Source organism: Pholis gunnellus (assembly GCF_910591455.1).
Source record: "Pholis gunnellus genome assembly, chromosome: 7".
Taxonomy (NCBI): domain Eukaryota; kingdom Metazoa; phylum Chordata; class Actinopteri; order Perciformes; family Pholidae; genus Pholis; species Pholis gunnellus.
The window spans coordinates 202,260-228,627 of record NC_136533.1 but is presented as its reverse complement, the minus strand read 5'-3'; the positions used below and the strand labels follow the sequence as shown (position 1 = coordinate 228,627).

Here is a 26,368-nt window from a genome sequence, read left to right as displayed (position 1 = left end):
CCTAATCGAACGGCGTAAAATCAATGATTGACTGTAGACCCGTTTGGATCCTGTGTCATCAAATGTTGGCTCGGCTGTTGTGCATATTTTGGTGCATATCCTGTGAAAAATGACAAAGTGCATGAAGTGGACAAAAAAGTTCCCCAAACAGACCCTGGGTTCCCAAAATGAACACCGCGGTCCAAAAATGATTACGTTTTCCACCAATTGGACCAATAGTCACCGCTGACACCTATGGGCCCCGTCTACTCGGCACAACTAGTGTCCAATGGCATGACCCAATGCATTGCCATTGGACATCCTCTGAGGTATTAATGAGACGCATTTCAGTTCTATGGCAGAAACTCCCTAGAAAATGTCTCCATAAAGTGGAGGTTTACCACATCAGTTCTTATCAAACCAGAGACTAGAAACTTCTTCACAACTAAGAATAAACTCACATTACTACACACAAGACACATTACAGTTACGTTTGTACTGCTCATTGGCTTCTTTTATGAGCAGATTATGTTACGAAAATACCTTTTTTTGTGTTGACAAATTGTTTTATATTGAAAAAGGTTTACTTTGTCCAACAGGTAGTGCTGAAAGCTCTAGATCCTATCTTTGAATTAGGAAACCCGTACGCACCGAATATCCAAGGTGAGTTGACATTTACACAGGAGAATAGTGGTCAGCAGTGGATTGAAACCATAATATTTAAATAGTATGAAAATAACATTTTAACATGTTTATATTAGACATAGAACAAACAACATATTAAACATATGAATATGTTTACATCAGACGAAAAGAAGAATATATTAAACATTTAAATATGATCATATCAGACAAAAATAACATATTAAACATTTAAATGTCTTCATATCAGACAGAAAGAAGAACATAACAAACAATTAAATGTGTTCATATCAGACAGAGAAAGAAGTTCATATTAAACATTAAAACATGTCATTCACAGATCTGATCACTTTAACAAATATACGTGTTAACTTCACTCGTCTCTTCACGTTGGGCGACACTCTGCTGGGACGAAGACGCAGGAACCCTCAGGACAAATATTACCACGCTCTTTACAACATGGTGGTTAGAGGCAGCTGCTTCTGTAACGGACATGCCAGCCAGTGTACGCCTGTGGACGGAGGACGAGGGGACGTCTTCACCCAGGCTGGCATGGTATGGGCAAGAAGTAGCTCTGATCAGTTCTGGACTGGTTTGGGTCAGTTTGGCAGACCTGTGTCCCCCTTAAGCAGCACGATGTCATAACATGTGATCAACGAGGTGAAAAGTGTGCGTCCCTGTTTTCTGACTGCAGGGGGGGCTCCATGTTATTCATTAGAATCAGATCATTTATCTCACATATTATACATCATCATTGATTTATTATCAGTGAGTTTTCTGATCAGGAGCTCGGAGCTGTTGATCATCCTGAGTGAACTGGTTTACATGAAAGGACTCCGGCGCTTCAGTGTCCAGTGGGAACCATCAGTCCCTTCACCCAGTCAGAGGGATTTTAGAATGTTTTGAGACATCTCTCCTCAGATTAATGAAACCAAATGTCCGCTGTTGTTGGAGCAGTTCACAGATGAGAAAAGAGATTTCTTTCTGTTCTTCAGGTTCACGGTCGATGTGTTTGTCAGCACAATACAGCCGGAGAGAACTGTGAGAGATGTCAGGACTTTCACCACGACTCCCCGTGGAGGCCTGGAGGGGAAAACACAGCCAACACCTGCAGGAGTAAAAGCTGAACCTTTCCGTGTTCATACAAAACATGAAGCAGGCAGCATCACATTTGATCTGTTGGAAGAAGGATGAGGGTTGTCAGTTTGTAATCATGTTCCTGTATTTTGTGTCTCTCTCAGGATGCAACTGTAACGGTCACTCAGACTCTTGTCACTTTGATGCCACTCGTTTTGAAGCGACAGGCGGGCTGAGCGGCGGCGTGTGTGAAGACTGCCGCCATGATAGGACGGCGTCTCAGTGTGAACGATGTCGGCCTTTTCTGTATCAAGATCCACAGAGAGCAACGGACGACCCACACGCTTGCATACGTACGCTTCAACTGCTTTCATTTATTTACTCTGACCATGTGAATTCACCGTTAGACACATTTCACCTCTTTTTATATTTGTTTTTAGATTTAAAAAAAGTGACACATTTTAAAATCCACATTAAATCACATCTATACCTGAGAAACATCAATAACCCAAAGTATAATGTGTTCTGTGTTATTGGATAAATAAAACCAAAAAATAAACGTATGCTCGACATGAACCCACAACACGAGGAATAAACGTCTGATTCTCCAAAACATTTACAAAGATTCACCAGCTGAGTTTCCAATTACGTGTTTAATGCACATTATTTAGTTATAATAGTATCATAATTTAGTATAAATGATTGATGGAAAAGTCTTTGCTGATTAAATGTTGACGTAGCAAACGTTTAACCCACATGACTTCTCGGATGTTCCCAAAACGTACGAGTGCTTGTCTTTGTCTCCGGACAGCAGGAGACATGGTCCACACTAGCAGACAGGAAGGGACAGTTAAAACTGGAAGACCTCTCTCCGTCTTTCTCTCGTAGATGAGTTACGTATACTACTATCTACTTCTTCTATTCGTTTACTGGCAGATTACAGACATGCAAACCTGACGAGGCAACGTTTGCCCAAACTACACTTTTCCTCCGTGAGCATCTTTTTTTTCCCCGACATTTCCAAAGGCTGCTTAAAATTCTCTTGAAAATGGAAATGGAATGAAACACGGCTGCTGACTCCACATTGGATTTCAGATGAATTCATCATTTGTACCACTTCATTAGGTTTTATATACATTAACACCACTTTGTTTCTGTTAAGTACTGCAGTGGTCCATACATGACTGTGTACACGTGGTGGGTTCTAGTGTTGGCTGCTCGGTATGTTGGTATGCTGGTGAACCCTATTTCCAGTCAGTGGGGGTTGTATGGTGGCCTGTGATGGACATTGAGATTGCCCCTCATGGTTGGGAAATGCTCATCTGATTGATCCCTGCAGTGCAACTAGTGACTTGTGTTGAGATTCAGAGTTCAAAGCTCTGTACCCGAGTGTGGTAGAGAGAGAACACGCTGAGCCATGTTGATGGACTCAGACCTGCTTCTAACCTTTAGTGGAATCCTGGAGACAGTCTGCTATCTGAGCCCATGTCTATGCAGGACAAGGATTTCTATCCGACATTTGCCGAATTTACAACAAGGCATGATTAATTAAGAATGTTTTGTGGACAGCGTTACGCAAAGTGTATAAAGATTCTCACAAGACTTCCAGCTGGAAGTAACTATGGATGTGGTTCCCTGTTCTTTGTACTTAACAAACATAATCAGTCTCACGTGGGTCAGACTCTCCCGATGCCCCTTTCCTCTGATCACAGCTGATCATTATCACATTAATAACAATCGTTCCACTTTTTTTTTACATCCATTCATAAGTCAAAGGAATATATTTGGATCACATGAATCTATTAGCAAATTGAGATAATATGATTTGTAATCAAAACAAAAAATATGTATCCAACAATGGAACTAAGGTTATAGTGAGAATATGTAGTGACTGTATATTCATATTGTATATTCATACATGTTCTTATGTTCCAGCATGTGACTGCGACCCAGCGGGTTCAGAAGGAGGCGGTTTGTGTGACGCTCTGAGCGGCAGATGTGTCTGTAAAGAGAACGTGGAGGGTCGACGCTGCGATCAATGCAAATATGGCTCCTTCAATCTGAGACAGGACGACCCCGTCGGCTGTCAGGGTGGGAAATATTATATCTAATTCGTCCTGTTAGAGCTTTTTATAAACATATAGCAGTGAAGCAGATACGTTTCATGCTTCCTCCTAAAGTATGTATGACAACAGATATGAGAGGAAGCTGATGCTTTGATTCTTCTTATAGAAACGTTCATCATATCTGTCTGATATATGTGTGTGTGTGTTTGTTTTAGTGTGCAGGTGCCATGTTTTGGGAAGTGTTGGGTCATGTGATCAGCTTACAGGAAGTTGTGAATGTGTCCATTTGGCCAGCGGTCCGCTGTGTGATCGATGTCTGGTAAGTTTGATCTAACCGGTGTCTAGAATACAATGAGCCTCTCTAGTGACCTCTGGTGGCCGCTGGGATAACTACAGAAATCTGTATGTTTGTGATTAAGATTCAGCTCCATTGATCACCGTGAATATAGGAAGCCATTCCTACAGGGAGGTCAACACTACGGGTCAAATAGATTCACTCAAGGGTGTGGGCTTCTTGGTATTTATCCATTCATTCATTTGACAGGGACAATGCACAGCTTTATATCTGAACCAGATTTAGCTATAAGCTAATTTACATCCGTAGTTCATGCGCAGGAACCAGAGAACACAATTACAAAGAGGACATATTCACAACAACAACATTAAGCTGGTGATGTGTGAAGTGTATGCTATACCCATGAAAGACTTTCTCTCAGTATCCTAAATGTTCACTGATTATCTCTCCACATAGAAATACAGTAAAGCTACTGAACAACAAGAACATTGGACAGCGTACGAGTAAAGACAATAATCAGATATTCCATTTGAATGCTTTTTGATCTGTTTTCTGCTCAGCCAGGTTTCTGGGGTTTGGGAAACTCTGCGTTCAGATGTTCACCCTGTGACTGTGATGTTGGAGGCGCTCACAGCACCACGTATGTTTCCTCTGACTTCATTTTGCTTTTAGAATATTTAGAGTCTGAATCCGCTTTCATACAACAAGTTGATGAGTGAATACAAGAAGATGAATAGAAACTATAAAAAACATCTTGCAATGGGATCATACCATTGGGACAGGGCCGTGAAGTGGAGGGTCCCGTACTTCCTGAGCGTTTGCTCGGGCCACACCCATCTTCATTTAATATCAGCTACACATCTGCAGAGTTTGGTGACTGCATCTTGCACAGTTGTGGCGCTATCACAGTGACTGACTGTCTCCAGAAATATAAAGGTTCACTCACTGACTTCCAAAGTTCAAATACAACTGGTAAAAAGCTGCTGACTTCAACATTTACATGTTTAGGACACAATATAAATTGGTGTATATATTGTATTCATCAGTTTCACTCCTTTATACATAAGTGAACACAACTTCAGTTGGACAACTTTACATTCAGAGAGCAGAGACTGACGGCGGTGTTGGACTTGCCGTCTCCTCAGGTGTTCTCCGGAGGATGGACAGTGTCACTGTTTACCCAACATGGTGGGTCAGCGTTGCTCTGACCCCGCCCCCGGCTACTTCCTGCCTCCGCTAGACTACTTCCTGTACGAGGCGGAGCTCGCCGCACCGCTGCATAGAGGAAGCTCTTCTTCTCCTTCTACTACTCTTCCTCCTTCACCGTCATCCCCTTCTTCTTCTTCTCTGGTGTGTAACGATAAGTAAATGTGACGGTATCAGTGTGAATACTGGCAGTAATATCCATCAGTAAGAGCATCTGTACATATATATACATATAATAATGTGTATGTGTATTTTCAGTTGAACCCGGTTGTGTTACCTCAGTGTGAGAAGTATTACAGAGAGCAGGGTTACGACGTTAAGTTCTCTAACGGAAGAGTCGTTCTGGTTCGGAGGACTCGAGACCTCTCCAGCCGGTGGAGACGGGCACAGGTGGGACGTTTAATTCATTTCCTGTTGCACTTTTGTTTTGACCAATTGCGGGCCCCAGTTGGACCTTTCAGCCAATCACATTGTCCTCCTTCGCCCGGAGTATAACTGATATTGGTTTCCGTTCTGCAGCAGAACAGCCTCCCTCTGGACCCGGGTCACGCCCTGCAGATCCTTCCCCGTCAGAGGAACGATCAGCCTCTCACCTGGACCGGCCTGGGATTGGTCCGAGTGTTTGATGGAGCGGGGCTTAGATTCACTGTGGACAACATCCCATCATCGATGGATTACCAGCTGGTTATTCGTTACGAGTCAGAGGTAAAGAGAACAGTCAGGGTCCTGGTCCTGGTCCTGGTCCTGGTCCTTTTTCTAGTGACCAGGGGTCTCATTAAAAAAACGTGTTCATGTTAATTTAATGAGCTCCACAATCACAGAAATCCTTTGAAACTGATCATCAAGAACATAAACAACAAAAGAGCAATTCATTCAAATGAATTTTCTGTCTTTGGGAGAGATGAGTGAATGAGTGAATGAGTGAAGGAGGGATGAGTGAAGGAGTGAATGAGTGAAGGAGTGAAGGAGGGATGAGTGAAGGAGTGAAGGAGTGAAGGAGTGAAGGAGGGATGAGTGAAGGAGTGAAGGAGTGAAGGAGGGATGAGTGAAGGAGTGAAGGAGTGAAGGAGGGATGAGTGAAGGAGTGAATGAGTGAAGGAGTGAAGGAGGGATGAGTGAAGGAGTGAATGAGTGAAGGAGTGAAGGAGGGATGAGTGAAGGAGTGAAGGAGTGAAGGAGGGATGAGTGAAGGAGTGAAGGAGTGAAGGAGGGATGAGTGAAGGAGTGAATGAGTGAAGGAGTGAATGAGTGAAGGAGTGAAGGAGGGATGAGTGAAGGAGTGAATGAGTGAAGGAGTGAAGGAGGGATGAGTGAATGAGTGAAGGAGGGATGAGTGAATGAGTGAAGGAGTGAAGGAGGGATGAGTGAATGAGTGAAGGAGGGATGAGTGAATGAAGGAGTGAAGGAGTGAAGGAGGGATAAGTGAAGGAGTGAAGGAGTGAAGGAGGGATGAGTGAAGGAGTGAAGGAGTGAAGGAGGGATGAGTGAATGAGTGAATGAGTGAAGGAGTGAAGGAGGGATGAGTGAAGGAGTGAATGAGTGAAGGAGTGAAGGAGGGATGAGTGAATGAGTGAAGGAGGGATGAGTGAATGAATGAGTGAAGGAGTGAAGGAGGGATGAGTGAAGGAGTGAATGAGTGAAGGAGTGAAGGAGGGATGAGTGAATGAGTGAAGGAGTGAAGGAGGGATGAGTGAAGGAGTGAATGAGTGAAGGAGTGAAGGAGGGATGAGTGAAGGAGTGAATGAGTGAAGGAGTGAAGAAGTGAATGAGTGAAGGAGGGATGAGTGAAGGAGTGAAGGAGTGAATGAGTGAATGAGTGAAGGAGTGAAGGAGTGAAGGAGGGATGAGTGAATGAGTGAAGGAGTGAAGGAGGGATGAGTGAAGGAGTGAATGAGTGAAGGAGTGAAGGAGGGATGAGTGAAGGAGTGAATGAGTGAATGAGTGAAGGAGGGATGAGTGAAGGAGTGAATGAGTGAAGGAGGGATGAGTGAAGGAGTGAAGGAGTGAAGGAGTGAAGGAGTGAAGGAGGGATGAGTGAAGGAGTGAATGAGTGAAGGAGTGAATGAGTGAAGGAGTGAAGGAGGGATGAGTGAATGAGTGAAGGAGTGAAGGAGGGATGAGTGAATGAGTGAAGGAGTGAAGGAGGGATGAGTGAATGAGTGAAGGAGTGAAGGAGGGATGAGTGAATGAGTGAAGGAGTGAAGGAGGGATGAGTGAATGAGTGAATGAGTGAAGGAGTGAAGGAGGGATGAGTGAAGGAGTGAAGGAGGGATGAGTGAAGGAGTGAATGAGTGAAGGAGTGAATGAGTGAAGGAGTGAAGGAGGGATGAGTGAAGGAGTGAATGAGTGAAGGAGTGAATGAGTGAAGGAGGGATGAGTGAATGAGTGAAGGAGTGAAGGAGGGATGAGTGAAGGAGTGAATGAGTGAAGGAGTGAAGGAGGGATGAGTGAAGGAGTGAATGAGTGAAGGAGTGAAGGAGTGAATGAGTGAAGGAGTGAAGGAGGGATGAGTGAAGGAGTGAAGGAGTGAATGAGTGAAGGAGTGAAGGAGGGATGAGTGAATGAGTGAATGAGTGAAGGAGGGATGAGTGAATGAGTGAATGAGTGAAGGAGGGATGAGTGAATGAGTGAATGAGTGAAGGAGGGATGAGTGAATGAGTGAATGAGTGAGGAGAGGAAGAGAGAAGGCTCTCAGCTCATGATTATTCATGTGTGTCTGTGTCACATTCACGAGAGAGAAAAAAACAACCAATCTGATTTACAGCAGGTTAAAAGCTGAACATGTTCTATAGAACATATATATATGTTATATATATGTTCTATAGAACATATACATGTATATAACATATACATATATATATGTTATATATATGTATATGTTATATAGAACATGTTCTATAGATAGACTCTCCAACACAACCTCTGTGATTCTCTGCAGGACTCAAAGATTTGATAGAAACTCTCAAACATGATGAGGCGAGTTAATGGAGTGTTGAACTGTGAGGAGCTCATGTCAGGCTGTCAGCTCGTTTTCTTCTGAAGTCAGGACTATAAAGTGAAACTTCACCTGCATGATGACTTGTATTTTCTGTGACTTCTTTCTTCCTGTATTGTAACGTCAGCTGATCTTCCTCTGCAGTCTCCGTCTGATTGGCTGGCTTCAGTCAGCGTCGTCGCCGTGTCACCGGGCGACGGCGGCTGCAGCAGCGACCCAACAGGAAGTAAAAGTCTGATTCTTCCTGGAAACTCCAGGTGAGACAAAGTAAACAACAGAGTGTGTTTATTGAAAGCCGCTTTGGTGAAATAAGTGAATCCTGAGATCAGGGAAAGAGAGAGAGGTAACTGTTGCCCTGGTAACTGAACCTAACCTGTAACAAACCCAGAGTTTCTCTTCTCCCTCTGACAGAGACGCTGTTTTATTTCGTCATTCGGTCTGAATTCATATTTCATATGTTCGTATTTTACATTCTATATCCTGGTTAGATATCAGTTTGTTACGCAATTACTAAATCATTTCTTTGAACATTCAAATATTTCATTACCACCAATGTCAACAAGCCAACTTCCTTTATGTCTAACATGCTGAGAAATAAACTGTTTCTGATTCTGATGACAAAGAGTCAAGTCAGGATTGTGAACAAATGTAAAAATGTAGTTTGGTAAATGATGAACTAATGGACAATACTGAATACAACTTCACTGTGTTAACTTATTGACCCGTTTCCCCTCTTTGACTCCGGCTCAGTCCATACGTAGCTTATGAGCATCAATATCTCTACTGACACTGGATTCACCTGTTGCCACGTGAATCATACAATCAAGATCCATTTATGATGTTTGTTTTCATTCACCACGCTCAAGCTGAACAAACTCAGATCAGCTGCTCTGGGTTAGTTAAGTTTAGTTAACTCAGAATTCAGGGTTAGTTAACTCAGAATTCAGGGTTAGTTAACCTAGAGTTCAGGGTTAGTTAACTGAGAGTTCAGGGTTAGTTAACCTAGAGTTCAGGGTTAGTTAACTGAGAGTTCAGGTTTAGTTAACTCAGAATTCAGGGTTAGTTAACTCAGAATTCAGGGTTAGTTAACCTAGAGTTCAGGGTTAGTTAACTGAGAGTTTAGAGTTTGTTAACTCAGGTTTAGTTAACTCAGAATTCAGGGTTAGTTAACCTAGAGTTCAGGGTTAGTTAACTGAGAGTTTAGAGTTTGTTAACTCAGGGTTAGTTAATTCAGAGTTCAGGGATAGGCTCAGAGTTTGTTAAATCTTCTCTCTGAAACAGGGCCCACAATAAATGATCTTAAAGTCGCAGACATCAAACATGGTCGACTGCTTCCGCCTTTGTTTCTGGCAGACAGCAGGTATTATTCACAGAGGGACGACTAGAGATCGCTGTCAGGTTAAAGTCATCTTGTACCAATGATGATTGATTACAAGTCAAGATTAACTCAACTAAACTAAAGCCAGTTAAGTTTGTTTTAATGTTTACTGTTTGTTCCTGATGTCTATCGTTTGTTTGTTCATTTTTTTACAATTCTTTGTCTGTTTAAGTTTTTGATCCCGTCGTCGTTGGTTATTTATCTGTTTGTTTGTCTGTTTGTCTGCAGGGTCAGTATTTTGTCCTCTCCAGTGTGTCTGAACACAGCCAGTCGGTACTTTGTGGACATCGTCTTTAACAAACAGCACGGATCAGAAGGCTTCTCCAGCTCACACATACTGATTGACTCGGTGAGTAAGTCTTCATCTCTTCAGTTGAATCAATCACAGTCTGATGGTTCAGTAAGAGCTAAGCAGCAGTCAGAGATGCTCACACGTCGTTCTTTGCAAGTCCAAGTCAAGTCTCAAGTCTTTCAGGGCAACTTGTTTTTGAACTGACGCCTTGGCAACAGCTGATCTTCCTGTGGTTCACAGAAAGTACGAGATATAATGCAGACAATACATGACATGAGACATACAGTTCACATCAAATAATACAGTGAATGACAAAGTACAGTCAGATCCTTGGATGTATAGGATCAGTGCAGACCACATACATGATCATTGCATTCAGAATCTTCAAAGAAGGATCAGGAGTCACTAAAGTTTGGCTTATATTAACCTTATTAAGTCTTTTATCGCTATTTCATTGTTTCATTGTTCAGTAATATGAGGTAGTGAGTTCCAAGCCAATATTAAAAGGTAGATAACTATGCATTTGAGGAAGTTTGTTCTAAACTAGCGTTCCTTATGGGATGTCTGTTGCATGTTTTTTATTTGGTTGAAGAAATATTCAGGAGTCTGATTAAATACTTAATTTCTGGAAAACACGAGGAGGCTGCAGTGGAGTTTAATTTCAACTGATAATCAGCAGAGGCCAGATTTCATGTGTTCTCTATTTGTTTTCATTGAGTGCTGGAGGGTCAATCTGGCAGAACGGTTTTGAACTAGTTGTAGTTTATTTCTGTCTTTCTTTGCTGCTGCTGACCATACGAGTGGAGAATATAACCCATTTCTAGCCATGGCTCTGCCCGTTCCCATTGTAGTCACAATGCTGTCAATGTGCTCAGACTCCAACATTACACCAGTAATGTGTCCTCTGGACCGGCTCTGGCTGTGGGTCCCCACTGAGCGTACTCCAGGAGAAGAAAACTATACTTTTAGTTTTGGAAATGTTCAGGGATAGATTGTTAATTTTCACACAATCAGACCCTCTCGAGCCTCATTCCGGATGGTTACATGTTCTGTTTGGTTGAAGCAGTGCTGTACAGTGTCGGCTCATCTGCAGACGTTCTCAATGAGGCAGATCATTTGTGAAATTCCTTGTGGAACTCCACAACTGATGTATCTGCAGCCTGATAAGTTATAATTATACACCTTGTTCTGTGCTAACAAATATATCTTTTAAATTGAAAACATTGTAGTCTAAATTTGAACATCTTTTATTTGCAATTTCACATAATTATTGTATTTTTATAAATGACATGACTGAGCTGTGAGTCACTCAGTGACTTTGTCTGGTTTGTGTTGATTTGTAACAAGGTAGGAACTTTAAACAATACTGTTCCAACTGATGAACATTTGTGATTAATGACTTTGAACACAAATACAACTTACTTGAATTGAAATGACTGTGAATCAGCATAAGTGTGACTCAAGGCCAACGTGAGTCCCTACAGCAGTGTGTCAGTGTTTAAATATCTCCAGATGGTGAAGCGATATACATGCAGCAGAACGTACAGAAATACTCAATTAACCAGTGGAGTGCCTTTATAACTTCTCTAAAAGCAATGCTTTTAGATAATGCCTTCAATATTATGTACTGAATTATGTATTTTGTGTATTGTTAGATGGGTCTGATTCCCAGCATCGAGGCCGTCCAAGACTTCTGCGTCCAGAGTGACCGCGACTCTTTCCGCCGCTTTAACTGCATCGGATTGGCTGTTGAGCTCCGTCCACAAGAGTCACTGCGGGAAGTCTGTGAGGGACTCATAGAGAGCATGTCAGCACGAATACACAACGGAGCTGTTCGTAAGTAGTTCAACACGTATATGTATATATATATATATATATATATATATATATATATACACACAACAGATCTGTTCATAAGTAGTTCAACACGTATATATATATATATATATATATATATATATATATATATATATATATATATATATACACACAACAGATCTGTTCATAAGTAGTTCAACACGTATATGTATATATATATATATATATATATATATATATATATATATATATATATATATATACACACAACAGATCTGTTCATAAGTAGTTCAACACGTATATGTATATATATATATATATATATATATATATATATATATATATATATATATACACACAACAGATCTGTTCATAAGTAGTTCAACACGTATATGTATATATATATATATATATATATATATATATATACACACAACAGATCTGTTCATAAGTAGTTCAACACGTATAAACACAACAGAGGTTCAGGATTTTTTGTAATTTCTTTTGTTGATGTTTTCCTCGACCTCCTGTCGTTGAGTTTCTGTCTGTGTTCTATTCTCAGCTTGCAGATGTAACGTTGTCGGTTCTCTCGGACTATCCTGCAGTAAACTGGAAGGTTTCTGTGAATGTAAACCCAACGTGATTGGCCGTTGCTGTGATACCTGTGCACCAGGGACGTTTGGTTTGGGACCCGATGGCTGCAAATGTAAGGAAGTCGAACAACCACAATGCAAAAACACGAGGATTCTTTCTGAAGAGTGTATCATTTTAAAACAAGTTCATTACAATCAGTGTTTGATGATTTCTCACTTCCTTTGTGTTTGCAGCATGTGAGTGTGACCCGCGTGGTTCGGTGTCAGAGCTTTGCGATCAGGTCAGAGGTCAATGTTCGTGTCGTTCAGAGGTCACAGGTCAGCGCTGTGATCGCTGTCAGACAGCATTCTGGGGTTTCCCTTCCTGTGGACCCTGTCAATGTAACGAGCTGTCAGAAGTGTGCGATGAGCAAACCGGAGAGTGTCTGAACTGCAGGGAGCACAGCACCGGACCAATGTGTGAAAGGTTCAGTATCCACATTTATTTACCTAACTAGTCTAATATATCTACAGATATGTAACACAGGTTATGTTTATAATAACATCTAAAAGGGTTCGGCTTATTTTTATTTATTTTATTTGTTTAGTGCTTTAAGGTACTTAAAGACACTTTAGCAGGTAAAAGACAGAAACAAGTTATTACACATATTACAGTCCTTCAATCAGAAGATCGGCGGTTTGATCCCCGGCTCCTCGATGCCGTGCCCATGTGCCCTTGGGCAAGACACTGAACCCCAAGTCTTGGGATTGGGTGTGAATGATGAGTTAGTTCTGATGGTCATTTGGCACCTTCCATCGTAGCCCTCCATCAGTGTATGAATGTGTGTGAATGAATAGATAGGAGCTATAAACGTAGACGTCCATGCACCACACTGTGGAATGGTGCATCTGTCAACATCTGTCGTGTATTTGTGTGGATCTGTTTTGCATATAGTTGTACATGTTTCATTCCAACAGGTCAGAATAAACACCACAGACGACTATCTTCCTGCTGGCGTAACTTCAGAAATATTTAGAATATTTCGATCTGTTATTTCATGAGTTCACATATTTCCAAATCTTTTAAACTGTATCCTCTCGATATGTTCTAACATGTTGGAGAATGTTTCAGTACATGCAGACTGTTGATGCTCTGGTTCTGATGACACTTCTGTGTTGCTGCTGCAGGTGTGTGGAGAGTTACTATGGTAACCCTGTCTCCAGACAGCCCTGTCAGCCCTGCCTGTGTCCAGAAGTTCCAAACAGCGGACGATTCTTCGCCACTTCATGCCAACACGACCCACAATCCCTCAGTCTATCCTGTGACTGCAGGGAGGGACACACAGGTAAGAGCTGCCCTGAGTGACCTGCTGACCCAGTTTCACTCTGGGGCCAGACGGAGCCCTCAGTTCTCAGAGCAGTGAATTCTGATTGGTTTAATTGCTTTAAGGTGATCAGACATCAAAAGCACTTTAAAGTCTGATCTGATATGAATACGGAGCAAATGATAGTTTTATTAATACATTCTAGCCGCAGCATTCTGTACCATTTGAAACTCTTACAGCACAAAACCGGCCCGACAACAACACGGTTCAATAACCCGGTCCGGATGAAAGGCAATCATTAGAATTTCTGTTATTTCTTTAATGTGCTGATCAAAGGTTGTTCGATATGCACATTAAACATGTGAACACAGTGAATATTATTCACTATATAATTCAAACGGACTGTCTGTCTCAGGTCCTCGCTGCGACAGATGCAGCCCTGGTTTCTATGGTAACCTGGGGTTGCCAGGCTCCAGCTGTGAGGAGTGTGTCTGCAACAACAACATCAACCCGAGTGACCGCAACGCATGCAACAGCCTGACAGGAGAATGTCAGCGCTGCCTCTACAACACGACGGGACCACGCTGCCAAGGCTGCAAACCTGGTTACTACGGTGACGCCCTGGACCAAGATTGCAAAGGTAACGAGCAGAGTATCAGATAATAATAATGTTAATATGAACAATAATAAGAGGAAGAAGAAGAAGACGTTCTATATTTAGAACATTTTATTCCCCAGCGGTCGTAAACCCGTTTCAATAGTTTGTCCACTAAAATGTGCATCACTTCCTGTTACGTCGCTGTCGAGCGCCTTTCCCTGCAGGAGGCTGATCAGATCTGATTTGCAGACCTCCGCCCTCCGTAAAGCTATTATCTTGAGCACGTGAAGAGCTCTCTAGGAAGCAGAGTTCCTGTGTCTGTTTGGGGCTTTTATTGTGGAGGTTCCGGTGAAGTGTGGGAGAAGTGAATAACGTTGCTGCCGTCTTGGCGCAGATGACGGAGATCCGTGTTTATTATTTTACAGCTACACATCAATGGATAAATCCAAAACAGGTCAAATAGCAATAAAATGTCAAGAAGTGTCTTTATTCTTGTTCTATAATTTCACAAATACAACAAACTATAGTTTTTGTATATATAATAAAACTATATACAAAACTTTATAAGCTGTGACATGAAATAGCTTCTGCGGCTCCAGACACATTTTATTTGGTGAAAAATAGAACAAAATGTCTGTTTGGATGGTAAAGGTTGCCGACCCCTGCTCTACACCAAAGACGTGGGTTTAAAGTTTGTGACTGATGGCTTCATATATTTTTCCTTATCTGATATATTTCGTGTTTTCTTGTATTTATTGTGCATTTCCAAGAGTGCTCCTGTGACCGGCGGGGGACGGAGGTGACTCAGTGTCCTCTCGGGAGTCCTTGTTTCTGTAATTCAAGGACGGGACAGTGTCCCTGCAGGACAGGGGTGATGGGCATCCTTTGTGACCAGTGTGTGGACGGATACTGGAATCTGGACGGTGCATCAGGGTGTCAAACCTGCAGCTGTGATTCTGTTAACTCCTTCTCCAACATCTGCAACAAGGCAAGAGGCACCAACACAGACACTGCCCTATCTTTTATTCTAGTCCTCTATTTGACAGGCTTTGATTCATTTCATTCATGTTATTCACCTCACACTACAGAACACAATCACATAACACACTGAACGTCTCAATGCTGTTTTACATTCATGTGAAACTTGTTGAAATGTGTAACTTGAAGGGATAAAACAACATAAAGTTTATGGTGTTTCACAATACTAGACAGAAGAAAGACGTGAAACAGGACACACTATAAATCATAATAATAAGACATAATTACTGACAGTGGATGAACAATTGATCAGAAATCATGTATTGAATGAAGCAGTGATGTGTTCAGGTGACGGGACAGTGTCCATGTCGTCCTGAGTTTGGAGGAAGACAGTGTGACGAATGTGGAGAAAATCATTTTGGGAATACGGATCTGCAGTGTATCTGTGAGTGGAAACATTTCTTCACCTCTCCGTGACAGAACTCCAGCTTGTTCTGATTTGAACTCGTCATGTCTCTCTCAGCTTGTGACTGTAACGTTGAGGGCACGGAGCGTCCGTCATGTGACCCTGAAACCGGCGAGTGTATCTGTCGGGTCGGTGTCTCCGGTATCTTCTGTGATGAGTGCGCCGCTGGCTATGACTCGGTGTTCCCGGCCTGCAACGAGTGCCATCCGTGCAACTCTCTCTGGGCCAAAGACGTGACCGATGTCCAGCGAGCCGCCCTGAGGATGAAAACCTTTATTCCTCGCCATGGCAATGACAGCATGTGGCCTGGCGACAGTCGCCACCAGCAACAGATGCTGAAGATGCACTCCAAGTTGGACGACCTCGCCAACCTGATGGGACTCTCCCCGCCAAAGCTGGAGAAGCTGGAGAAACTGGAGAAGCTGTGTTTAAAGATCGGGTAAATTCTGAAGTTATGAACTTAAAGTTTTATAGCCTCACAGTGTAAATTAGTCTGCAAATAAAGCCAGTGACAGCTCTCATACGATCACTCCATAATACTCATTATCAGTAATAATCATGATGCCAGAAGAAAACATGAGTAAATATATTGTGTTCACCTATCAGGCTTCCTTTTTTAAATGATATATATATAGTGGTGGATACTATGATTGTCACAATGCTTTTGGAATCAATCAGTCGGATTCCTGTAAACATAAATACTACAGTGAGACTCGTGACATGTTGCACAATAGATACTCTGACAATGTTAGGACCATTAAGACTGTTAAGACCGTGAGGACTCTGAAGACTGTGAGGACCGTGAGGATTGTGAGGACTCTTAGGACTCTTAGGACCGTTAGAACTGCAATAATGGAAGAATTCAAATTATAATTAGTTTTTCTTCTCGGTAGTCTCCGTGATTTACCGTAAAGACTTTGACCCTAACCCTTGGTTTATGGTTGAATGTGTGTAGAGGGGCGATATGAGGCTGAACCAGCTGCTCACATTTACAAGTTGATTTGGGATTTATTAAAGGAAATCGCTCACTGGCAGACGTATGCAAGGTTTGATGAATGAGTAAACGTGCAGTTTCTCTACTTGAGAAGGATCGATGAGTCGGCCCGAAGGATTTTAACTGGATTTCACTCAATGACCAAACAACTTTTCCTTTTCCTCCTTTTATTTTGGTAGGTTCAGCATAGTAGTTTGTTTAGGCACTAAGTCATTGAAGGTGAAAAACCGGCTGCCTCTCCGTACTTGTAGACTCGTCAGTCCTGCACAATCTTATCTTCGATCTTGATAAGATGTGATCTCTGTCAGTACAGTGTTAACCCGATTCCGGACCTTATTTTCTGCTACACTGCGTTTCCCTGCGTGTCTGCTTATCTAGAGTTCCCGGCAGAGTGGTTCAGCCCTGTTTCTATTCCAAATAATCGGAATAAGCTGATATTTCAGTATATTCGTTACTTAACTAATTGCTTTACTTATCATTTTATTTACAATCATCTTCATCTTTTTTGTCTTTTATATTGCTTCTATCTACATAAAAGAAAAATCCTGTTTGACTTGATCGTTCATTTCTTTCTTTGAATGTACGTAAACATATAGTCCCTGAACTTGTGACTTTCTGCTGACACACTTGTTCTGTTTAAACCAGGTATAAACGTCTATATGCACAAGAAGTCATGAGAATAAAATCAATAAGGGGTTAATCTTCTTGGTTTGGGTCATTTAAGGCTGATTAAACTGTAAATATAAGAAAATTAAACTCTTCTGTTTAATGACCAAAGTTTATGTTTTGCTTTGAAACTAACTTATTCCCTGTTCTGATGCTGTTAAATTTATAAAAACAAATGTTTTGTCCTCTTCTCCTTTTAACCTCTAAGCCTATTTTGAGGCCTCTGCTTGAAAATGTCATACCCATTCTTAAAGGGGCGTATCTCTCTAACTACAAGGTCTATTTGAATAATTTAAATGGGATAATAACACTAACACTTGTGAGATTTGTTCATATCAGTGTATATGTTACTGGTAAATGCTGAATGAATATAGCACACAGCTCAAATTGAAAAATTTCAGGTTCGCCTGAAAAAAAAAGCACTTTTATTGATGCTATTGATTTGAAATGATGCAGACGAAGACCTAAACTCTCCCAAATCATAGCACAACATGTCAGCAGTCCTTTTAAAAAAGAATTGGCTTTGATAGAGTGAAGCAGGCCAGAGATATCCATGTTTTTGTACAGGTCAGCCGACGTCAATTCTGATTTTGGAAGCAGTACTTTCAGCCGTTTTATTGTAATTTTGTATACTATATAACTATATATTTCACTTATTTTATCACTAATAGTGTTCAATCTATCTAATACAGCAATTTGGCATCATTTTGAGAGCCTGCGCTATATATAAACTTGAAAAACATGGCTCATCCTCATCTGAATTTCAGTTTTACAGAATGCAATTGAACCTTACCAAAGCCTGTGATTGGCCGATTTGCGCATACGACACAGCGTTGAATGCGGAAGAGTGTAAGGAGTGTAATGATACGTTCTTTGAGTTGATTGACAGAATTTTAAGCCAATAAAAATATCGAAAACCGTGGCTCGCCCCCAACGGTCAAACCCATTGGCCAAAACTGAAAAGATTACCCCGTCTTCATAGACGCTCGTAGAGACTCAGTTTTTTCACAGAATGGAGGAGAGAGACTAATTTATTTTTTTGGGCGATTTTCATCCAGAAAACCATCTCAAGTTGCGAAGTGTTTCAATTGTTTTGCTGTTTGGCTCCGTGTTGATCTGTGGCAGATGAATTGTAACTTTTTAATGGTTTGAAGGAGAAGAATTTGGAAGATATTGTTGGATTCAGTGTGGAGTCCTCGTGCTCTTTGATATGCGGTTTGTCTATGAAAGTGCCGTAGGTCGTGGCTGGTCTCGGTAACGGAGACCATAGCTCGCCGTCTCCTGGTGAAAAATAGGTGAAATTGTGGTTGTACTTGTAGTATATTGTAGTACTTTGTGTATATATATGTTTTTGAGTGATTAAAATAGGTTACATGGTCCATTTTATCAGAATTTTTTCGTTACGTGGGTATATGATATGTCATAAAAAACACTTTTATGCGTTCTCAGAAGTACTTTGTACTACATGTGTACACTGTCGCCCCCCCCCTCTAGGACCAAATTGGGTCCCGTTCGTTACTAGAGGAAAAACAAAGAAATATTTTTTCCCTCCTGCAGGTTTTAAGTGGATCAACTTTCTCTTTTAGAGGAAGTAAAAGGTTAAAGTCAATCATCAAACATTTTGAAACACTTTCTTCCTCACAGGAAGCTGCAAGACGCCGTGGACCCGAATGTGATACTGATCGACCCGTCTCCTCTCCTCAACACTGAAATTGACGACATTCGTTTGGAGTTCAAGAAGCTGCTGGACAACATGAAGGCGAAACTCATCGAGAATCCGGACGATGAAGATGAAGACCCGGACGGTGAGTGATGTTGTTCTTGTTATATTTGAGCTCACTAAAAACACAGATGGTCCTTTTCTGAGGCTTCACTTTATTGTGTTATAGATTACTATCTGCCCCACAATCAGTGACTGTGGCCAGATCATAACTTATCACAAACCTGACAGGTGTTTTAGACTGTTTATTATAGAGGCGATCCAGGGTGGAAACAGATATCTTCTCCCCCGTTGTCCATAAGGAGGTTTTGGCTGACCAGCCATCGGAGGCCGGGTGCTTGTTGGGCAGGTTGCTGCTCTACAAGACTTAAACATGCTGAAAAAGCTCCTCTCCGGTAAAGATGAGGCTGCCTGTGATTCCATCATTGCCTGGTTAAACATTAAAAACGCTGTTGGCCATCATCTGGAGGAGCTTGTTCCCCAGTAAGCTACTGACAAGCAGGAGGAGATTCCTCCTGTTCCTCCTAGACAGAAGGGTTTTCAGAGGGAGAAGAAAAGCTGCCATACCTTGATTAAGAAAGATTTTTAGGTTGTAGTGGTAGATTGGTTTGACGATAAATGGCCCCTTTACTTTCTTTTGGAATCTACAGACTCATGAAATCTAAGTCTGTTCTCTCATCTCTTCTGTTGTGCTTTGCTTTGATAGCCTTGAATTTAAGTGATTTTAACAAACATGTCCTGTATGCTGCCCCTCTGGTTTCTCTTTGGCTTTTTGTAAATGTTGTTAAACCTTATGATCAGTTGAGTCCCACTCACTGAAAGGGACACACCCTGGACATTGTTCTCTCCTCTGGTTTTACTCTTGAAAGTGTTAATCTCTGTGAAGCTAATTTATGTGTTTCTAACCAGAAAACTTTTATTTTGAAGCCCCTCCTTCCACATCCTGCTCTTACAACGTCTACCTATATTTATTCTCCTGTCCTCAACAATAACTCTGCTGACAGCTTTCATAAGGCCTTCGTTTTCTAAATAACTTCAACAATACATGTGAAGTTGTACTTCATTTCATACCTGCCTCGGCTAAATAACAGAATAAAAAGGAAATGCAAACAAGCTGAGGGGAAATTGAAAAAGGACAGTCTGGTGGTTTCATATGAAATTCTGAAAGAACCAACATCCACATTTCACAGAACAGACTGTGCTGCTTTATGCACTTCTTCTTTAGTTTATTTGTGAACTCCTTGTCTTCTCTGATCCTGTTTAAGAGCTGCTGGATGAAATCCAGAAGCTTTATGAAGCCTTCACGTTGGACGAGAAGAGAGTGAGAAATGGCAATAATGCTCTGGAGGACTCCATGGACACCAGGCAAGAAGTCAAACATAAGCTGAACACGTGCAGCAGCAGAGGAGACATGGCGTCGCTGGAGAAGAAGGTCCAACAGCTAAGCGTGGTCAATCTCAACCGAATGGTGAGTACCAACCTGCAGAGTCACATGACTCACACATCAACCAATCACAGGTGAATGAGCCTCTTTGTGACCTTTCACCATTGTGTTGTGGTCTGATGCAGATCTGTGGAGGACCAGGTCTGGAGGACTGTTCAGGATGTGGTGGAGCTCTGTGTGAACTGGGTTTGGGAAAAAGGAAATGTGGAGGTCCAAACTGTGATGGAGTCATTCCAGTCAGTCAGAAAGCTTTAGAGACAGCAGAGAGAGCGAAGCAGCAACTCATTACACTCCCGTCCAGTCTACAGGAGCCCAAGAACAAGGTAGGTTTACACTGGGAGGACTGGTGCTAGAACTGGAGCAGGTCCAGTCCACTTCATAGGATTTTAAGAGGGTCCAGATGAACCAGCTTTTAATTTGAAGGATGTCTTTTATTGCCTGAGACCAGAATGAATTAGTCCCAGTGAATGAGTCAACAGTAACATTATAACAAGGGGTTCAATTTAACCAAAGCTCAGAAGCAACTCTTCAGCCTGGTTTTGAAACAAAGTGTTTACTAAATCAAGATGAACTACATTAAGGCGGGTTACACCTCACTAACTTATGCGAGAGCTACATTTGGATATTCTGGGAATACTTGTTGTCATTGTTTTTATTATCAGGTCACCTTTAACCACAGGTTTGATCCCCTGTTCCCATGTCGTGTCCTTGAGCAAGACACTGAACACCAAGTTGCTCCCCGGGCTCTTTACAGCAGCCCACTGCTCCTAATGCTTAGGATAGTTAAATGATCAGGGCACATTTCATGTACCTGTATGTCCTGTATATGACAGTTTAAATCTACTCATTATTTCAAACTACTGAGATACATGGTGACACTGAGCCACACTATCAGATTGTTGGTCGTTTTACTGCTTCACTGTTAAATAAATGTTTTAACTCTGTATTTTGTGTCAGATCAATGATGCCAAACGGCAAGCTCAGGACACCAAAGACCAGGCGAAAGACCTTCAGGACCGGATCAACAAAAACATGGACTCCCTCAAGAGAGAGAAAAATAAAACCAAGGAGCTCATCCAGCAAGTCAAAAACTACCTCATAGGTCAGTGTGAAGGTGAAACTGCAGGAACCTGGTCCTCACCTGGAGGACTGTGGTTCAGCTATTTATTATTAGCGAGGCTACTCGCATTAGTAGCCTCATTTCCTCGACTAGAGGAGAGGAAGTGACTGTGACAAAAGAAAAAACGGCAGCAGATTTGAGCTGTTTCCTTTAAAACACAAAAAAGTGACGTAACCTTTACCTTTCACATGTTAGATGTATGTTTTGTTGAAGCGTCGTTCAGAAAGTTCACAACACAACCAGACTTTTTATTTAAAGTGACTCCACCCACCCTGGACAGTGTTATCACAGATGAGTGCTCCCTCATACACTGCTCACAAGAAAACATGGATAAAACACAACAAACCTTATAACAGGTTAATGCACCAGATTATATGATATGTAACAAAGTTCATATATAAAGATACTAAAACATAAGTAATCAGGTTTCCTCCCTGACAGATGAGAGGGTTCCTCCAGAGGACATCGAGAAAATGGCCCAAGCTGTTCTGGACATCCAGCTGCCACAATCACCAGATCAGATCCGATCAATGATCAATGACATCAATAATCTGCTGTCCAACGCAACCAAATCCCCCAAGAACCTGGAGGAGCACACCAAGACTGCCCAGACTCTGCTGCAGAAAGCTCAGGAAGTCAAGTCAGTGTCTGAAAGCATGAAATCAGTATTGGCTAAAGATCTAAACATCTGTTGACTCTGTGAAAAAGGGATCTTAACTAACGAAACTAGAAACTGTTTCTAAAATACTAAACTTTACTAAAACACAACTTTTAAACAAAAAAAACAGAACTTTAACCAAAATACCATCTTTAACCAAAACAAAAAACTTTAACATTGACGCAAAACTTAAGCTAAAACACAAAACTATTACCAAAACACAAAACTTTAACTAAAACCTAGAACTTTAACCAAAACACACCTTTAAGCACAACATAAAACCTTAACATTGACACAAAACTTAAGCTAAAACTTTTACTAGAACACAAAATTGGTACCGAAATGGTAAACTTTAACTAAAACCCAGTACTTAAACTAAAACACAACTTTAACCAAAACACAAAACTAGTGCTGCATTCGACTGGAACATTTAGAGGGCGTTAAAGGAGCCGCACTAAGCTGGTTAAAGCTACAGTTGGTCATTTTGATTAAAATATTTTTTGTCATATTTGCTCAAACTGTCATTGTATTCTGACAATAGTACAGCAAGTAGAGATGATAATTTGTACTTTTAATGCTCCTATTGGTATTTGAACAGTAATGACGATGCTCATAACCGACATGTTGAAAAATCACTATGCACCAACCGGAGCAAACTTTCTAATTCTATAGTTTTAACTCAACCACCAAAACATTGAACTTTCATAACAACGTGAAAAAATAAATAATAAAAACATGAAACTCCAACTAAAAGTCGAAAACTTTAAAATAAAACTTAACTTTTGCCAAACACAAAACTCTCATTAAAACATAAAAACTTCAGCTAAAACACAAACCTTTAAAAGAAGAAATCACCATCAGCTCTCTGAAAATACGTAACTATGACATCATTGCACTTATTACCATCCTGCGACATCCACGGATGCTGTCATTCCTTTTCTTTTTCGAGAGAATTTGATTTATTGATTGCTGTTGGGATGTAAAGATAATTTCAACTAATATAACAACACATGATCCTAAAAAAAAGTGCCGAAGTCTTAAGTCTTAACTCTAGGAAAACATGAAACCTCTTTGAGCTTTCAGTTCACTGGAGAATGAAGCCGAATGGTTTGTTTTGACCTCCTGGCTTATCGATTCGTGGCTGAATGAGTGACCTCACTAATCTCATATCTGACCACAGATGTATTTTGAAGCTGTCTTGTTATTGTTTTTTATATTGAGGGAGCGGACAAAGAACATTGATGTGACAGAGATCAGCAGAGATATTTATGAAGCAGAGAAAGCTCAGAACAAAGCCAATGACGACCTGGACACAGGCAGCCAAGACAGAGACGTGGCCAAAGACCGAATCCAAGACGTAAAGATCAACAATATCTAAAATGTCTCAAACATCTTTCACTTGCGTTGGGCCCTGCCTGATGTTGATGAGTTTCAACACGTTTTTTATTTAATCATTTTTTTAGATGACAGACAAACTAGATGACATCGAGACAAAGCTGATGAATCGTCGACCTGAAGATCTGCAGGACGAGATCGAAGCACTGAAGAGGAAAACTGAACAGAACCGAGAGATGGCCAGAGAGGCCAACGAGGCTGCAGACTCTGCTTTAAACCAGACTACTGACACAAAACCAGTAAGACTACTGACACAGAAGCAGTCAGACTACTGACACAAAACCAGTAAGACTACTGACACAGAAGCAGTCAGACTACTGACACAAAACCAGTAAGACTACTGACACAGAAGCAGTCAGACTACTGACACAGTAGCAGTCAGACTACTGACACATAATCAGTCAGACTACTGACACAGAAGCAGTCAGACTACTGACACAGTAGCAGTCAGACTACTGACACAGAAGCAGTCAGACTACTGACACAAAACCAGTAAGACTACTGACACAGAAGCAGTCAGACTACTGACACAGAAGCAGTCAGACTACTGACACAGAAGCAGTCAGACTACTGACACATAATCAGTCAGACTACTGACACATAATCAGCCAGACTACTGACACAGAAGCAGTCAGACTACTGACACAGAAGCAGTCAGACTACTGACACAGTAGCAGTCAGACTACTGACACATAATCAGTCAGACTACTGACACAGTAGCAGTCAGACTACTGACACATAATCAGTCAGACTACTGACACATAATCAGCCAGACTACTGACACAGAAGCAGTCAGACTACTGACACAGAAGCAGTCAGACTACTGACACAGTAGCAGTCAGACTACTGACACATAATCAGTCAGACTACTGACACATAATCAGTCAGACTACTGACACATAATCAGTCAGACTACTGACACATAATCAGTCAGACTACTGACACAAAACCAGTCAGATTACTGACACAGAAGCAGTCAGACTACTGACACAAAACCAGTCAGATTACTGACACAGTAGCAGTCAGACTACTGACACATAATTAGTAAGACTACTGACACATAATCAGTCAGACTACTGACACATAATCAGTCAGACTACTGACACATAATCAGTCAGACTACTGACACATAATCAGTCAGACTACTGACACATAATCAGTCAGACTACTGACACATAATTAGTAAGACTACTGACACATAATCAGTCAGACTACTGACACATAATCAGTCAGACTACTGACACATAATCAGTCAGACTACTGACACATAATCAGTCAGACTACTGACACATAATCAGTCAGACTACTGACACAGTATACAGTACATACTGTTTGAATTTGCAGTACGCAGTATGCAGTACAGATTGTGTATCTAGTACGCTTTATGCAGTACTGTTTGAGTGTGCAGTATGTAGTGTGCAGTAGATCACTACCTCTGTCTGTGTAACAGGAGCTGGATGATGTGATGAAGCTGTTTCAGCTTTTAAACCAGAAAAAGTCCAATCAGACGGATGGAGATGAAGCTGGAGAACGACTGAGGAAGATGATGGAGGAGGCCGAGAAGCTAAAGGAACAGGTGGAGGACAAACTCCTACAGCTACAAGGTATTATTATTAGTTCAAATGCATTGAACAGGAGTACTACTGCAGTATTCCAGTATTATAAATATACTGTGTGTTGTCAGATCTGGAGGAGAAGATCCAGAAGCTGATCAAGAATAAAGAGGACAAAGCAGCTGAAGTCTCCGTGTTGTTGGAAACAGTGAATTCACTTCAAAAGGAGATCTCCAGACGAGCCGAGGTATACGCCAGCTGTACCTCATAAATACTACTGAGTAGTACTAGTAGTACAAAGCAGCTGAAGTCTCCATGTTGTTAGAAACTGGGGATTCACTTCAACAGGAGATCCCCAGACGAGCCAAGGGATACGCCAGCTGTACCTCATAAATACTACTGACTACTACATACTGTAAAACAGTACCCTAAAAGTACTACTGAGTACTACATACTGTAAAACAGCACCCCACAATACTACTGAGTATTATATACCGTAAAACAGTACCCGACAAATACTACTGACTACTACATACTGTAAAACAGCACCCCACAAGTACTACTGAGTACTATATACTGTAATTCAGCACCCCATAAATACTACTGAGTACTAGACACTGTAATACTACAAACTACCTTTGTCTTAAAACATTTTTGTTTTGATTTAGTTTTACTGGAATTCAAAGTTGTGCAAATATTTGACATTTATTCAATAAAATATATTTTCTTTGTGAAAAAAAGTTTTATTTGATTTATTCTGTAATAAATCATTACTGTGACTGTTTAAATAATTTGAGTTTTTTATAATTTGACAATTTCATTTTTACATTATACGTTATTTTAATTTTAAAACTAATTTGTTGAAAGACTGGCATAGAGGTAGAGCAGGTTGTCTTCCAATCAGAAGCGTGGATGATGTCATATGAAGACTTTTCTGAGGAAGGTTCCTCACTGAGTGAAATAACTTGAAGTATCAAAGTGTCATCTGTGATAAGACCTGTTTGAAGTTATTCTTCTAGAAACCAATGATCTAATGATATAGTTTCTCTAAATGATATTGCTCTGGCATCCAGCAGCACCATAAAGACTCTCTGAGTTATCTTTGATTAGGATATGTCCTTTAAACCTGTT

General features: G+C 41.1%; 1 protein-coding gene across 2 annotated transcripts in view; it reads left to right on the top strand.

Moving 5' to 3' along the window:
- lamb4 (laminin, beta 4) overlaps positions 1-25,971 on the top strand; it is a 33,969-nt gene extending 7,998 nt beyond the window's left edge. For both annotated transcript variants that reach the window (XM_079163151.1, XM_079163152.1), the window contains exons 6-34: positions 579-642; positions 962-1,176; positions 1,617-1,737; positions 1,863-2,051; positions 3,634-3,789; positions 3,980-4,083; positions 4,620-4,699; positions 5,205-5,409; positions 5,524-5,655; positions 5,785-5,970; positions 8,405-8,517; positions 9,867-9,987; positions 11,586-11,766; positions 12,311-12,454; positions 12,576-12,807; positions 13,509-13,666; positions 14,061-14,285; positions 15,014-15,231; positions 15,570-15,666; positions 15,745-16,126; positions 18,992-19,152; positions 20,333-20,535; positions 20,637-20,834; positions 21,469-21,613; positions 22,073-22,271; positions 23,511-23,646; positions 23,753-23,923; positions 25,135-25,288; positions 25,369-25,971. In XM_079163151.1, coding sequence (XP_079019277.1) covers positions 579-642; positions 962-1,176; positions 1,617-1,737; positions 1,863-2,051; positions 3,634-3,789; positions 3,980-4,083; positions 4,620-4,699; positions 5,205-5,409; positions 5,524-5,655; positions 5,785-5,970; positions 8,405-8,517; positions 9,867-9,987; positions 11,586-11,766; positions 12,311-12,454; positions 12,576-12,807; positions 13,509-13,666; positions 14,061-14,285; positions 15,014-15,231; positions 15,570-15,666; positions 15,745-16,126; positions 18,992-19,152; positions 20,333-20,535; positions 20,637-20,834; positions 21,469-21,613; positions 22,073-22,271; positions 23,511-23,646; positions 23,753-23,923; positions 25,135-25,288; positions 25,369-25,508 — 4,830 coding nt within the window. In that variant the 3' untranslated portion in view covers positions 25,509-25,971. The remainder of the gene's footprint in view (positions 1-578; positions 643-961; positions 1,177-1,616; positions 1,738-1,862; positions 2,052-3,633; positions 3,790-3,979; positions 4,084-4,619; positions 4,700-5,204; positions 5,410-5,523; positions 5,656-5,784; positions 5,971-8,404; positions 8,518-9,866; positions 9,988-11,585; positions 11,767-12,310; positions 12,455-12,575; positions 12,808-13,508; positions 13,667-14,060; positions 14,286-15,013; positions 15,232-15,569; positions 15,667-15,744; positions 16,127-18,991; positions 19,153-20,332; positions 20,536-20,636; positions 20,835-21,468; positions 21,614-22,072; positions 22,272-23,510; positions 23,647-23,752; positions 23,924-25,134; positions 25,289-25,368) is intronic.
- The last annotated feature ends 397 nt before the right edge of the window (positions 25,972-26,368 follow it).